Source organism: Lepisma saccharinum, chromosome 17 (assembly GCF_977018435.1).
Source record: "Lepisma saccharinum chromosome 17, izLepSacc3.1, whole genome shotgun sequence".
Classification (NCBI taxonomy): domain Eukaryota; kingdom Metazoa; phylum Arthropoda; class Insecta; order Zygentoma; family Lepismatidae; genus Lepisma; species Lepisma saccharinum.
In genome coordinates this window covers 26,742,215-26,757,950 of record NC_139245.1, presented here as the reverse complement: position 1 = coordinate 26,757,950, position 15,736 = coordinate 26,742,215, and the positions used below count along the sequence as shown (strand labels likewise).

General features: G+C 39.9%; 1 protein-coding gene across 4 annotated transcripts in view; it reads right to left on the bottom strand.

The window, feature by feature from the left end:
• The window catches only part of Gpo1 (glycerophosphate oxidase 1), a 61,953-nt gene that overhangs the window by 28,108 nt on the left and 18,109 nt on the right, over positions 1 to 15,736 (bottom strand). For 3 of the 4 annotated variants that reach the window (XR_014443592.1, XM_083139203.1, XM_083139202.1), the window contains exons 3-5: positions 14,939 to 15,040; positions 9,057 to 9,231; positions 7,820 to 8,042 (exon numbers count right to left, since the gene is read on the bottom strand). Coding sequence is in view for 3 of the 4 variants with exons in the window: in XM_083139203.1 (XP_082995329.1) it covers positions 7,820 to 8,042; positions 9,057 to 9,231; positions 14,939 to 15,040 (500 nt within the window). In the remaining variant the exon portion in view is untranslated. The remainder of the gene's footprint in view (positions 1 to 7,819; positions 8,043 to 9,056; positions 9,232 to 14,938; positions 15,041 to 15,736) is intronic. The other variant, XM_083139204.1, reaches the window with a different exon arrangement.

The window sequence follows — 15,736 nt, the reverse complement described above, 5'->3', positions numbered from 1 at the left end:
TGCCCGCTATTACCCGACCCCCTCTACCATTGCCCACCCCTCCCACACCACCACAGACCCCCCTGAAAACCAAAACTGCACTCCCATACATCGCACCTTGGGAAACAACCAGTCCACGGACCAACCCACCCCTACCAGATCCATGACCACCAATGACCCTAACCCACTCAAAAACAACCAGACTGTACTCAATTTATCCAGCCATAAACTGAGCACTGATGAAATAGCTGTTTTATCCAAAGGCCTCACCTTCTCCCCCACAACTCCCCCCAACCAATTCCGCCTACTTTTTGACATACACACATTTGCTCGCAGCCTCCGATGGCAACATTTCTGGGCCAAAAATCCCTCACTCCAAACTACTACCAGTGAAACCCACCCGAGCCTCCTCCAATTTAGCCCCCCCCCTCCCAAGATCCACCCCCCCTGCCCACCAACCACCCCTTGGAAAGATACATCACTGCCCTCATTTCCACCACCTCTGACAGCTCATTCTTAAATAACTTTCACAACCAACCTAACCTCAATCCCCCCCAACAGAAAGCTCTCAGAGACCTCCGCAACAACCACAACATCAAAATCCTCCCAGCTGACAAGGGGTCCACCACGGTGGTCTTGAACTCTCAAGACTACCTGGCGGAAGCCAACCGCCAGCTGGCTGACCCCTCCACCTACAAACCCACCACAGTTGACCTATCCGCCGAACACCTCACCAAAATCCGGGACTTCATCCACACCCGCGGCCCACCTGAAGGCCTAACAGCTCGTACCACTGCCATGTTAATACCCGACAATCCCCGCACCCCCACCTTCTATCTATTGCCCAAAATCCACAAACCTGGCAACCCTGGCAGACCCATTGTGTCCAGCTATAACTCACCTACAGAACGAATCTCAGCCTTTGTTGACTCCCATCTCCAGCCTCTTGTGAAAGCTCTGCCCTCCTACCTCCGTGACACCAACCACTTCCTCCAGAAAATCAGCACCCTCCCACCATTGCCCCCAAATACCATCCTTGCCACCATTAATGTCACTTCCCTCTACACCAACATACCTCACTCCCATGGCCTCCGCTCCATAGAATTCTATCTCAATAGCAGACCCAAACCTCACAACCCCAGCACCAACTTCCTGACCCACCTAGCCCACCTTGTCCTCACTTGTAACAACTTCACCTTTGAAAACCAAAATTTCCTACAGATCCGAGGTACAGCCATGGGTACCAGAATGGCCCCATCCTATGCAAACCTCTTCATGGGCCAACTTGAGCAAGAGTTTTTGGCTACCCAACCCCTCCAACCCCTCCTCTGGCTCCGCTTCATCGACGACATCTTCATGCTCTGGACACATGGAGAACCATCCTTGTCAGCCTTCCTGGACCAACTTAACCACTTCCGTTCCCTAAAATTCACCTGGACACACTCCCCCAACCAGATCACCTTCCTGGATGTGGACGTGCACATCGAGGGAGGACACCTGACTACCTCCATCCACATAAAACCCACCAACCACATGCAATACCTACACTTCTCCAGCTCCCACCCGTTCCACACCAAGAAAGCAATTCCATTCTCTCTGGCCCTCAGGGGACAGCGCCTGAACACTTCACCCACCTCCCGCCAGAATTATAACCTCCGCCTACACCAGGCCCTGGTTAACCGTGGATATCCCTCCATCCTGGTCACCAAGCAAATATCACGAGCTGCCTCACATACCACTACCACCAAGAAACCTGCTGCCACCAACCCACCTGCACTCATCACCCAATATCATCCCCACCTCAACAAAATCAGGCACACACTGCACTCTCTTCTCCCAATCCTCCACAGTGATCCCGAAACCAAAAACATATTTCCCGACAAACCCAGGGTGGTTTTCAAACGCCCCCCTAACCTCCAAAACATCCTGGTCCACAACACTCCTTCACCACACATCCAACACCCCCCTGCCCATAAATGCAACTGACCCAGGTGCAAGACCTGCCCCATCCTCATCACTTCTCACACCCTCCAGGTGCACACGGCCACTGGCAAATTTACCCTCCATCCCAAAGGGACCTGCCATGCCTCAAACCTTATCTACATCCTCACCTGCAACATCTGTGGTGATTTTTACCTGGGGGAAACATCAACGGCCCTCAACCTCCGCATCAATAACCACCGCTCCTCCACCCACAACCTGGACTTCACTGTCGCCGTCCACACCAACCACCACAACATCAGTTTCAACGACTGCTTCCGGGTAGCGATCATCCACCTCCTACCCCAACCAGTCAACACCTCTGTTCGCAAAAGATGGGAGAGGGCCTATATATCGGCCATGAGTGCAACCACTCCACCTGGCCTGAACAAGGCCACCCAGTAATGCCCAACCCTCACCCACCCTCCTGCCCTCCCTCCCAACTCATCCTACACACTCACAGTTTACGACGAGCCTGGTGATGAAACAGTGTTTTTTTCGTTCTACGCACCGCTTCTTCTTCAATGGGGACCTGGCAACTCTGCAGGACCCCAACTTCCGGTTCCGTCTTCTGTTTCTTCTCACACCGATGATGCTATAAATAGGCGAAAATTTTGAATTTTCCTACTGTCCGGTGAGTGTTTCCTTTTACCTTATTTGATTTATATATATATATATATACACACACAGTGTGTCCGTAAAGTCATGGTGCACTTTTGACCGGTCACAGGAAAGCAACAAAACAAGATAGAAATGTGAAATCTTCACCAAATAAAAGGAAAACTCTCCAAGTTTCCGTACTATGATGCGCAAGCGTGTGCGCACACAGGTGATGACGCAACACCACGAACTGCGCAGCAGCGGATCAGCCCTCGCCCACGCCAGTTGAGATATGGACGGTACAGAGGCAAGTCCAGTGTGTTCTGTGGCTTGCGAAGTTCGAATCCGTGAGCAAAGTGTAATGTAAATATCGTCGCGTGTACAACGAAGTGCTTCTGTACAGTCCACATCTAGACTGGCGTGGGCGAGGGCAGATCCGCTGCTGCGCAGTTCGTGGTGTTGCGTCATCACCTGTGTGCGCACACGCTTGCACATCATAGTACGGAAACTTGGAGAGTTGTCCTTTTATTTGGTGAAGATTTCACATTTCTATCTTGTTTTGTTGCTTTCCTGTGACCGGTCAAAAGTGCACCATGACTTTACGGACACACTGTGTGTGTGTGTGTGTGTGTGTGTGTGTGTGTGTGTGTGTGTGTGTGTGTGTGTGTGTGTGTGTGTGTGTGTGTGTGTGTGTGTGTGTGTGTGTGTGTGTGTGTGTGTGTGTGTGTGTGTGTGTGTGTGTGTGTGTGTGTGTGTGTGTGTGTGTGTGTGTGTGTGTGTGTGTGTGTGTGTGTGTGTGTGTGTGTGTGTGTGTGTGTGTGTGTGTGTGTGTGTGTGTGTGTGTGTGTGTGTGTGTGTGTGTGTGTGTGTGTGTGTGTGTGTGTGTGTGTGTGTGTGTGTGTGTGTGTGTGTGTGTGTGTGTGTGTGTGTGTGTGTGTGTGTGTGTGTGTGTGTGTGTGTGTGTGTGTGTGTGTGTGTGTGTGTGTGTGTGTGTGTGTGTGTGTGTGTGTGTGTGTGTGTGTGTGTGTGTGTGTGTGTGTGTGTGTGTGTGTGTGTGTGTGTGTGTGTGTGTGTGTGTGTGTGTGTGTGTGTGTGTGTGTGTGTGTGTGTGTGTGTGTGTGTGTGTGTGTGTGTGTGTGTGTGTGTGTGTGTGTGTGTGTGTTTATATATATATATATATATATATATATATATATATATATATATATATATATATATATATATATATACCGTGCGTCCATTTCGATCTGCAGCCGAGAGATCGGGAGAAGCATGGCGGGCGGCGCTGACGGACATGCCGACATTTGCGGCCTGAAATGCCCGCTTATTTTTATGGACATATGCAGACATTTATATAAATATTGCAAAACGAGCACTAACCTGTGTTATAAGAGTATGGTTTTAATTTTAGTAGCTTAGTGACTATATGTGCCGATGATTTTGACACGCCCACCTCTTGTGAAACACGGCGTAGAGGTTTGTTTGGAGAACGTTCTAACGCTGCACCAATATCATCGAGTTTTGCTTCGGTAAGAATCCGTCGTTTTTGCTTAGGTGTTTTAAAATTTAACGATACAGTTTCTCGTAATTTAAGGACAAGATGTCTAACCGTATCTCTGTGTGGAGTTGAAACGCATGGGAATTTCTGTACAAATTACCTACACACGTCTCGACACGAGTTTGTTTTCACGTACGTGTCATACATAAAAAATCTTTGTTCTAACGTGAACCTTGCGGCTGGCATTCCAATCGTCTCACTGACACGTCACACATACACACTACAATAACACAAACAAGTAACTGCAAGTAACCAAGAATAAGACTCTTGCGCACAGTAAGAAATTAACACGCTCTTGGTTTACATTGCTCGCCACTATATTTACAACTCTGTCTTCATCTAGTCGCGAAGGAACAAAAAACTCGAGCTCGGATAATTCGGATTGCAAGGAAGCTCACGAAAACCATTCACTTTTATCGGTTTCGTCTACAGTGTAATCCTGATACAGTGTTGCACATTCGAAACCTCCAAACGATTCCCATGGCCACAAAACTCTTTCAAGGATATAAACTTAAACAGGACGTTACTGGTCAAAACTATGATTAAAATGTTTTATTATCTGTGGCTCTTAACATCGTTTCTATAGCGTATTTATTTGTGTATATAAGAGCAGAACTTGGATGAATTACAGAAGAACTTTTGCATGTTATAACACAGGTTAGTGCTCGTTTTGCAATATTTATATAAATGTCTCCATATGTCTATAAAAATAAGCAGGCATTACAGGCCGCAAATGTCGGCATCTCCGTCAGCGCCGCCCGCCACGCTTCTCCCGATCTCTCGGCTGCAGATCGAAATGGATGCACGGTATATATATACATACATACATACATACATACATACATACATACATACATACATACAATGATCAGAACGCTACATTTTAAAAGTAGCTTCGCTACAGCTACAGCTACTCTTCCAAAATGTAGCTTCGCTACATCTACAGCTACATTTACCAAAAAGTAGCTCGCTACGCTACTCCTGATCGCTACTCGCTACTTCGCTACTTTTTGTGCTACTTCTGCATAAAAAAATAAAAACAACCATATGGGTATTAAAAATCTCCTACTACTGGTAAATAGATTCTGTTATTTTTTTATCATGATTCCAGTCATTCAATAATTTTGATAGCAGTGTTACTTCAGTTACTTATTTTTACTATAGTTTTGAGAATACCATACCTATGCAAGTGGCATCTCAATTCATATTTGATATATGAATATTGCAATTAGAGTGTTACCCAAATTAATGATTACAACTATACACAAATCAAATTTGGTAGGATTACGTATTTGCGTATGTTCACATCAACATATTTTTCTTGAGAATAAATATTTCATTTTTTATAGACTGATATGAAGACAGCATTTTGAATGAAAAGTACCTGAAGCCCTTTGACTACAAAAGGGCCTCAGGTTCGATTCCCAGGGAAGGCACATAGTGGTTAGGATCCAGTCTCGATCAGGTTATCTATGCATAAAATGGACTCAAAACAAAAACTAGGAAAGACGCCAAGTTGGGAGGATGGGATCCTCCTGCTCCTCCATGAAAGGTAGAAAGTGACTATAGATAAGAGAATAATTAAATAAACCATTCATCCTCATTGTCATGATTGACAGAAGTGGAAGAATAGATGAGGAGGTAAACAGAAGAGGACAAATGGGTGGTGGACTATATCAAAGCGTTCGAAGATTAATATGGAACAGGGATATACCTATGAAATGCAAGAAGGTAATATATAACACATACTATGTGCCAATAATTGCGTATGGAGCAGAGACTTGGACAATGACAGAGAGAGACAAAAAAAAAGTTGCAGGCAGTGGAGATTAAATTTTTAAGGAGTATTTTGAGGAAGACTAGAAGGGATAGAATAAGGAATGAGGAGATTCGACAGACAGTGAGTGTGGTGAAGCATCAGGACAGGATAGATCAGGCACAGATGAGATGGTTCAGACACATGAAGAGGATGGATGCAGAAAGACTACCAGTAAGAGCTTACAATTCACAAGGAGTGGGAATAAGGCCAAGGGGGAGACCAAGATGTCGATGGAAAGAGCAGATAGTGGAGTGTTAGGAGAAGAGGACAAGATTGCAACACCGTGCAAAGAGAGGAGAGGTGGAAGACCTGAAAAAATGGAGAGGCTTGACTTATATGTTGACCCAGCCAGAGGCAGGAAATGGCAAGGGATGATGATGATGTCATGATTAGCAAAAGTTACAGAAAAGTGACGCAAAAGTAGGAGAAATACATAAATTTGAAAACTATGTATACATATTAACTAAAGAAAATTGTCGTTTCTGTAGGAAAGTCAATAACTCGTACATACTTTTTGCAATATGATAAAATTATTGAGGAAACTGTCGTGTAAACCTGACTGTTCTAAACATATTGTAATTTTAAAATTTGAGAACAAATACTATCGCGAAAATAATTGTAATTCCAGAAATTCTATGATTCTTGTAACAATAATTTCCTGCTGGTGAGATCCTATATACTGACGATGATCAATGCTGTTACCGTACTGAGCCATTTATTGCTGGCACTATTTCCTTGTCAGTGCAGTGGAAAATCCATCACTCATTTTTGCACTGCAAGTTGTGTCTTACACAGCAATTAATGACATTTTGGTGTCTCTTACACCATGGATATCAACAGGATTTGTTCCGGGGGTGACACAAACGAGGCACTTTTTTCCAGTGGTGCAGCAAACAAGGCATGTTTCTCCCCAAAATAGCGATGCAGCTAAAAAGACGTAGCTGTTAGCAGGAATATATTCATATATGTCAGTTAGTTATCTGGATATCTGAATTATTCAGCTACTAATTAATTAAATTACACAGATATATATAATCTACAATCTAGATAATCTGTACCTCCATGTAATAAACTGTCTTTATGAACCTCCTGCAAAATTAAGGGTTATTGTCGATTTTTTTCTGACGCTGTTGCCACATTCAAAATTCACCTCAAAATGCTGAGAAAAAATGTAGCTGTAGCGAAATTTTCGCTACAACTACAGGAATTTTGTAGCTTCGCTACCGCTACAACTACAATTTTCAAAATGTAGCGTCGCTACAGCTACAGCTAGAAATTTTGTAGCTAGCTACAGTAGCGACGCTACAAGTAGCTCGCTACTTCTGACCACTGTATATATATATATATGTATGTATGTATGTATGCACTACACACACACCAATACAGACAACCAGTGTCTTATTCTGGAAAGAAATGTTACAGTGCTCTTCAAGTTGATTTTTTATTGTGTTTATCCTTACAACTACTCAACATATTGTGGATGTTTATAAATAATTGCGCATCCATGTAGTTACTTACACACAGACAGACACACACACACACTCATACATACGAAGTCACACATACGTGTATGCGCATGCCAAGCATGTCTAATTCATCTGAAAATACAAACACTCATATTTCCCACAGACTCAAATATACTCAACATTTTAAAATGAAATCAAGGTTAAACAAATAAACATAATTTTCCTTTATGCACATAAAACTTCTGTCACTTGACTTAGAGTAAAAATAAATTTATGATGAAGAGAATGTCTGATCCTCAGAAATTACAGTCAAAAAGGTGTTAAAGTGCTTGTAGTAACAGAAAGTCAGTAGAATGGTGTTAAGGAAAAACTACAGTAGTATTCCAAACCAAGAAAATAAAAGGACAAGGTACTCACGTGTAAACTGGCAACATGATGGGAAGAGGATGAGACAGATGAGGAGCACTAGCTAGAAGGTTTGCTCGTTCATGCAATGCCTCTTTAACCATTCTGTATTGCTCAAAATCAAAGTTCATTATAGCTTTCTGAAGGTAGCGAACTCCACCATGAATTAGCTTTGTACTTCTACTACTTGTTCCAGAAGAAAAGTCATCCAGCTCCACAAGTGCGGTTTTCAGCCCTGTGGAATAAATGTTTCACTTCTAAGAAAAAATAAAACACACCCTATGTAAGTGTCACAATCAAACTATTCTTAGCCTCTTTAGAAGAGGATGTACAGCCAATTGCAAAGGTAATAGTGGTCAAACTGTCAATCACTTAATTCAATTACTGTACAACATAAAATAAATATTAGAACAAATACATATGTGTGTTCCTATATTTCAAAGATTCAGTCCAAATTGTAATGAAACAAAAACAGATGCTTCAAACACAAACCAACTATTACAAGTATGGGTGAAATATGTCAAGCTAGAGTTCCCAGGATCTTAGATCTTGATATTTGAGTGCCTTGCACCTGCAGTCACCTCTCAGAATTCATTTTGGTCATGTATTATAATTACTGTATGCTGTACAGTTTCATTAAAACACACAACCAAGCAAGATCTATGACAGCACCTCACAAGCAATGAAACCAAGCACTGTGAAGTTAAAACACTATTTGGATTTGCGTTCTACTTAACTTGATCATTACATTTGAACATTATTGGGTAAACTGGGGTAATCTCATTTATTAGTTCTGTGTTCCATGGTTTTCTCATACAAACAAACAAGTATATGATGAAATGTCGGATAAAGAAGCCCCACCCAGACTGAAATTTAAAATGGCACTCTCAGATACACATACTGACAGATCTGCATAAGTACCGTATTGGCCCAAAAATACGCCACATTTTTTATCCAAACAGCAGGAATTTACTCCTGACTGTAGTAATATTGAACTAGTGGCAAGTACTTCAGCTATTAAAAAAAGGATTCTTTCTCTGGCAACTTTACATGATAAAGATTTCACTCAAGTTGTTGACTAGGTGAGAGATATGGAAGGAAAAGTTTCCAAACTTTCAACTTTGTTCTAGTCTTGGCTCTGGATTGTTTGAATCTACTCCAGAACTCATATGGTGAGTAATCTCAAAAGCACTTAATCATTCTCCATTATGAAACTTAGACGATACACTGTAACAAAATGAAAAAGTACCTCGAGTAGCGGCATCCAGAGCACAACCACTGCCAGTGGCTCCCCCTCCAATAACGAGCACATCGAACATCTCTGTCTGCAAAGATTTCAACTGTTCTGCTCTCGTAGGCAAAGGATTTGTAGGACGTGCTCTAGCTCTGACCTTTGGTATATCTGCTGCAGACACATGGCCCCACTGTTGGAAAAACAAAAAGTAACATATACACCAGGAATACAAACATAAAACGATAAATGGTATGCATGAATACAGAGCTCCTTACCTTTTACGGTTACTCAATCTTCAGCATTGTTGTTCTATACTAGGTAGATCTTGCTTCTTGATGTGTTTGTTTGTATATCACCAGGATTTCACTAAATTTTGTGGAAAGTCTGTTGCGAACTAAAGAAAACTCTACACCCTAATCTATAGCATACTTTCCTCTAGGAGGGAGAGACAATAATACATTTGGGACGGGGGAATATGTCATGCATCCGAACCTTATCTGCATCAATATTCTGCAATGCTCATATGCATATGAACACTTTTCATCAATGTGGAATTGCAAAGGTGAGGATGAGTGATGATTTGGTGAAATTAATGAAGTGGCACTCGTAAATAACACCCATGCCCAGGCTGGGATTCGAACCTGGAAACAATAGTCGTAGCGTGCTGTGCTAACCACACTATCATGGAGGTCAGCAGTATAACATCCTTGGGAACTTTACCTTACATTACAGTACATCACTAGCCCTTCCTTGGCACTGCAACTATGTTCGTTCACATCAGCTGTGGCACAGCAACCGACATAAGAATTCGAGCAAGCGTTTCCTTGTAACCTTCAGAGCAGGGATGCCAACCACGAATGCAAAATCATTCCCAGCAATTGGCCAGTATTCGATTCAAACACACTCTTGTACCACGTCAATCTCCCAACACTTGGATAGAATCCCATTTATGCTGCCCAGATATTTGAATCTTTCATCAACCATAAATGCTTCTCTTCTCAGCTGTATTTTTGGAATGTTCCAGCCCCCTTTCTTGGTATTATCACTTAAGACTCTGCACTGAATTTAATTCCAGCTTCCTGGATATCCCCAGTCCAACTATCAAACGTTTCCCGTACTTCTCTACTATTTCTCTATATCATTGATACTCGAATCATGAAATTAATCACCACAATTTAGAAAAAAAAAAAATCAACTTTATGCCACATCTCATCAGCATCAAAAATAGTATAAAAAGTTAATAACTAGTGGTGACCTGATATCAGTATCGGATGTTACCACTGGCCTCAGTATCAGAAACCTTTGGTTAGAATTTATTTACTGATACACACCAATACATTTTTAGCATTGCAGTCTTTCACAGGGTCAGCAAAAAAGCTGTGTGATGCTCTTGCAGTCTAATTATTATAGAAAATATGCAAAATTTGAAGTTTATTATTATTTTCCACCAATTTTGTATGAAAAAAATGGATTTTCTGCTTACAAAACAGCTATTTTATCCGATGTACTGTATTTGCCTGCGTATAAGACACGTTGGCATACATTGTACACATTTCTTAGGAAAAAGCTTTATCACTGAATTTATAATTAATTTACAGTATTATATTTCAAACATAAATTAATATGTAAGTCTACTCTCAACAAATAACTTACCTAATCTAACTATGAAATAATACATTTTAATCTTCCTCGTCACATACACACCACAAACAAGCAGAAAGAAATTGTCTTAACTTGGAACAGAGAAAATTTCCAGAAATCAAGGTAATCAAAAAAATTAGTATGCACCCTGTTTTTCACACCTATTTTTAAAGGAAAAAGTGAGTCTTATACGGCAGCAAATACAGTAATTCGTGAATTATTTAAAGCAAAACTTTGCAAATTGATGCATATAATTGAATTGCAATACTTACACACTAGTATTAATAATTGTTTTCAACAACTTTTAACTACGGTAAAACCTCGTTAATCCAGACTAATGGGGGGATAAGTTGACCAGTTTAACAAAAGTCCAGATTAACTGAAATAACCTAAAAGAGCAGTAGAAAGTGCATTAAAACTCCATTTATAGCAACAAAACATGATTATTATGGTTTATTTAAATGGCATAGGCCTCAATACACTATACAGTACAGTACAAAGTCTGTGAGAAACAGAATTTCATCAGTGGTTGACTGCCTTTTCTTTGGGAAGTTCTCTTGTTGACTTCTAGCCACATTTCAAACCTTGCTTTTTTTCTTTCTTGCCTTTTGCCTGTCCAGATTACGTGAAGTCTGGCTTATCGGGGTCCGGATTAACGAGGTTTTTACTGTATTACAGTTTCCAAGCATCAGAATTGGTAGGAATAGGTAAGAGTTATCAGTAGAGCCCGGAAGTTTGGCAAAATGCCTCTTTTTATCTACTGCATATATTGATAAAAATTTTCCGGATATACATTTTTTATGTTGTTTCAAATGTTTTAGAAGCCTTTTCATTTTGCCTATTTTGCCTATTAGGGACCCCACTGCCTATTTTTAATTATAATGCATTTTTTTGCCTTTTTCAATGAAATTTGGCCATTTTTTAAAAAAATATGTTGGCATTTATTTTTCTTCCATTTATTATGTGAATAATTTTCGCTTTACTTAAGTAATATTGAACTCACGCATGTTTCAACATTGCTGAAGGAGAAAAGTGTGAGAAAAAAGTATTTCATGCTCAGTTAGGATATTGCCTTTTGGTTAACATTTCCTAGTGTATGATTGACTGCTGGTGTGGAGAGGTTGATTTCGAACACAAAGAAGATATTTCTGAAATCTTCCTCTCGAACCCGAAAATTTCAAGAAGTTGCACCTGAGCTTAGTTTACCTCCGCAACCAGTCTTGACAAGATGGGGAACCTGGATATCAGCAGCTATACCTATATTATGATAACAACCTTGAAAAAATCAGTGAGGTGATCGATGCTCTTCCAGAAAATGAAGCGGCTTTAATTCGTGAAGTGAAAAACTCCTGTACTATTCAGAACTGAAGAATGAACTGTCGTTTATTTTTGCACATTATTGTGCATTGCCAGAGACAATTACAAAGCTAGAAAAAAGAGGTGAGACTCTTGTAGCATCCATGAAAATCTTCGAGGAATCTATGCAGCAGATGATCGAAGTGCCAGGAGAAAAGGGGTCAGCTGTTGCGGAAAAGTGCAAACGTGTAGTGAGTGCAAATAAGGACTTGAAACAATTGAAAACAATTTGTGATATTCTAAAAGGTGAAAATTATGTTACCAAAATGAGTCCAGCTACATTAGCTTGTTTTATGTATGCTCCAATAACTTCTGTCGAAGTAGAAACATCATTTTCTATTATGAAAAACATTCTCTCTGACAGACGACTATCAATGAATGTTGAGAACTTAAGAAAACAGCTTGTAGTTATGTGTAATCAAGACGGAGAAAATTGAAATGCTCTTCCCAATGTAGATTTTAACATTTTGCCAGAGATTATAGATAAAAGTAAGTGACTTCCAAATGTTCCTTTCTTAGCTTTATTTTGCCTTTTTTTTTCATTTTTAGTGCCTATTTTCCACATTATAAATGCCTTTTTGCCTGCCTATTTTAACGAAAATAAATGCCTGAACTTCCGGGCTCTAGTTATCAGTATGGGTATCAGTTTAAAGTGGTATCAAATCAGCAGTACTAATAAGTACACAAATTTTCAAACCCACCTGGGTTCTTCACCAGTGGCACAATACCCTTTGAGGATCAGGATCTACCTAACAGCTTTGCAATGGGTGACATGCGGTCAGTACACCAAGTTCCATCGCCTCTTGTTTCCAGGCTTTGTGGCCACAGATCACTATTATTATTAACAAATAGTTCCCAAATGGTCTTCACGATACTGGGTCAACACCAAAATTTTGGAGTTCTCACTGGGGATTGAACCTGAGACAAGTCACACCAAAGGCAAGACTGCTAACAATCTTGTTACACAATGTCTTCTACCAAACGATCTGAATTGATATTTAAATTATGTGTCTACATATTAGTCTCTTATGGTATTTATGATATCCTATTCCAAGTAAACTATTGTTAAGACCTGAAACATTGCCTGCAATAATAAACACTGTAATATGCCCTATTTTCCACATGTGAAAATGACAAAGTTGAAAATGCAGATAATAGAAACAGGAAATACTTAGCATACAAAATTTGGTGCTTGATATTTCACATCCTAACTTGCTTAATTTTGTTATGTGACTATTTCCTGTTTCCTTCAAGATACACAGACATTTATGAAATCCACTGTCACATCACTGCATAAAATAAATGTAAAATATACAGATTTTTCATAGTTATGCAAGGGAAAACACAAGTTTGCATAGCAGCATGCACAATCTCTTGAAATATGCACAAAAGCTGTAAAATATGCATTGTTAACTTCCATATTCATCAGCATCGTTAACATTGTCAATGCATCACTTGCATAAAGTAGATAAGTGTGCTGTTTCACTTCCTTTGAGAGATAAAAAGGAAGAAAAAAATTAAAGGTGGGTTTCTGCTTGAAAAAGAGCTCTAAAGTACTTAACCACAGTAACAACTAAAAAGGTGCAGCCTGTATAGTAAATTTTGGTTAAAACCCTCAAGGTTATGAAATGTTAAAAATAGTATGCATGCTGCAGAGATGAAAACCTGCACAGGTGTGAATGGCCCAAAGTCTACACACAGAGTATTATAACATTCAGTGAAATTATACGTACCCAATATTATCCTATACATCTACATTTCGAAATGTGTCTTAACTTTTTTGAGTTAGTGCATATTTCAATGCAAAACAAGCATTAACAAATATTTCTAACAAGAAAGAGGATGGCCATTAAAGCTTAATGTAATTTGCTTATATAAGAGAGGTGTTACAAAAGTAAGTTTCCCTATTTAAAGTCAATGTTGTATACCACTGAATAGATTTCTTGTCATAAACGCCATAACATTTTAGTATTAATGAAAGATGAAAACAATATTTCAATTCCCATCTTTACCCAATATTTTCCAGGACTAGGACTGTATGGTGAATGTGTAAAAAATCTCGTATACAAATTTCAGGGCAGGCTTCGAACTCACTGATACTGGGTGTTACCAGCCTATATATGTGTGTGTATGTTTTCCTGTGAAGTGTGCACAATGAATCAATGTTGCCATCATAATGCCACATAACCCATGCTATCACCTTATCCATTCACATAAATTATATGGAAACTTACTTTGGTACAACCCACAGATCAGCACCCAAAAATTGAGACCACCACAAAATGTATACAATTAATTACACATTCTGAAAGGCTTTGCACTAGTGTGAAAAACAGTAATAGAACGGAGAAAAAAATGCAAAGGGATAAGGGAAACAACCAAGAGAAGAGGTATATGCAGTGCTCGAAGTGAGGGGAATGTGGGGGCGATGATATCTCCCAAGATAGCCAAATTTTTGCAAAGCATCAGGTCTCCCCCCATCCACCAGTTCTCTCGTTTTCACCATGTTAAAGCATCTCCCCACTAACCACGAGGCTCGAACAAATATCCCCCACCCCCCAGTTAAAATTTTCCGCTTCAGGTACTGGGTATATGTGCTTCCCTACAACTAAATCTCATCCATTCACATAAGTACGTTAATGGAGCAATTCAATCCGTTTTTCTCAGAGAATAAAACTTTCATCTAATAGGCAATTGCTGCTGTGTATCCTCAGACAAGAAGAGTGAAAAATGAGAAAAAGTTTGGGATCATCACAAAAAAATAAAGTGTTGCAGGAACATGAAATCTTTGAGCAAGCTAGAAACTTTGATGAGTACTGGACAAACTGAAGCACAAGCCAGAAGTTACAATTGCCAAAATAACTATAAGCAAACATTGGGTTTCTATGCACTATACTTACCAATATATTCCCCTTAGGAGTGGTATGGGAAGTTTGTTTGAAGTTAAATAATTGCCCCTCTTTAAGAGTTTCAATTTTCTCAAGTAAAAGGTACCTCAGATACTGCAATAATTAAATGTTATGTTCAATCAGTACAAGAATTCCACAGTGGATTCAACAACGAATTCTATGTACTCTAATCCCCTCCAAAAAAAAGAAAATGCTCAAATCTTCAATATTATTACATTGGCTGAATGATTTCTTGATTTCTTTGAGAATATTTCCAGATCTTACGTATAAATCCTTGACATTCTTTTTCATAATATACTAGCTGATTACCTGGCATTGCCCGGGTGTTTAATGAATTCTAACTATAGTGTAAAATGTAACTAATTTTATTTATAGGTATTTAAAAGTATAAGTACAATATACAAATTATAAAGTAATATCTTTTACAAATTCACTATTATATAAATTGAACAACAATTTATGAACAACATTTTTAGTTCCACCTCCAAGAGCAAGAATAAATAAGTTGAAAAGCATTGGGAGTGTCACTATTTATCTTAGCGACCCTGAAAATTATGAATTCCACACTAATATCGATCATTTTAGATGTCACCCCTTCCCAACCCCACCCTCAGGGGTGCCAGAGGTGTCTTGGAGTTGAACAGCATTGGGAGTGTCACAATTCATCTTAGAGACCCCAAAAACTATTGTTTTCACACTAATATAGGTCGTTTTACATGTAACCCCTTCCCACCCCAACTCCTAGGGGTGCCAGAGGTATCTTGAAGTTGAACAGCATTGGGAGTGTCA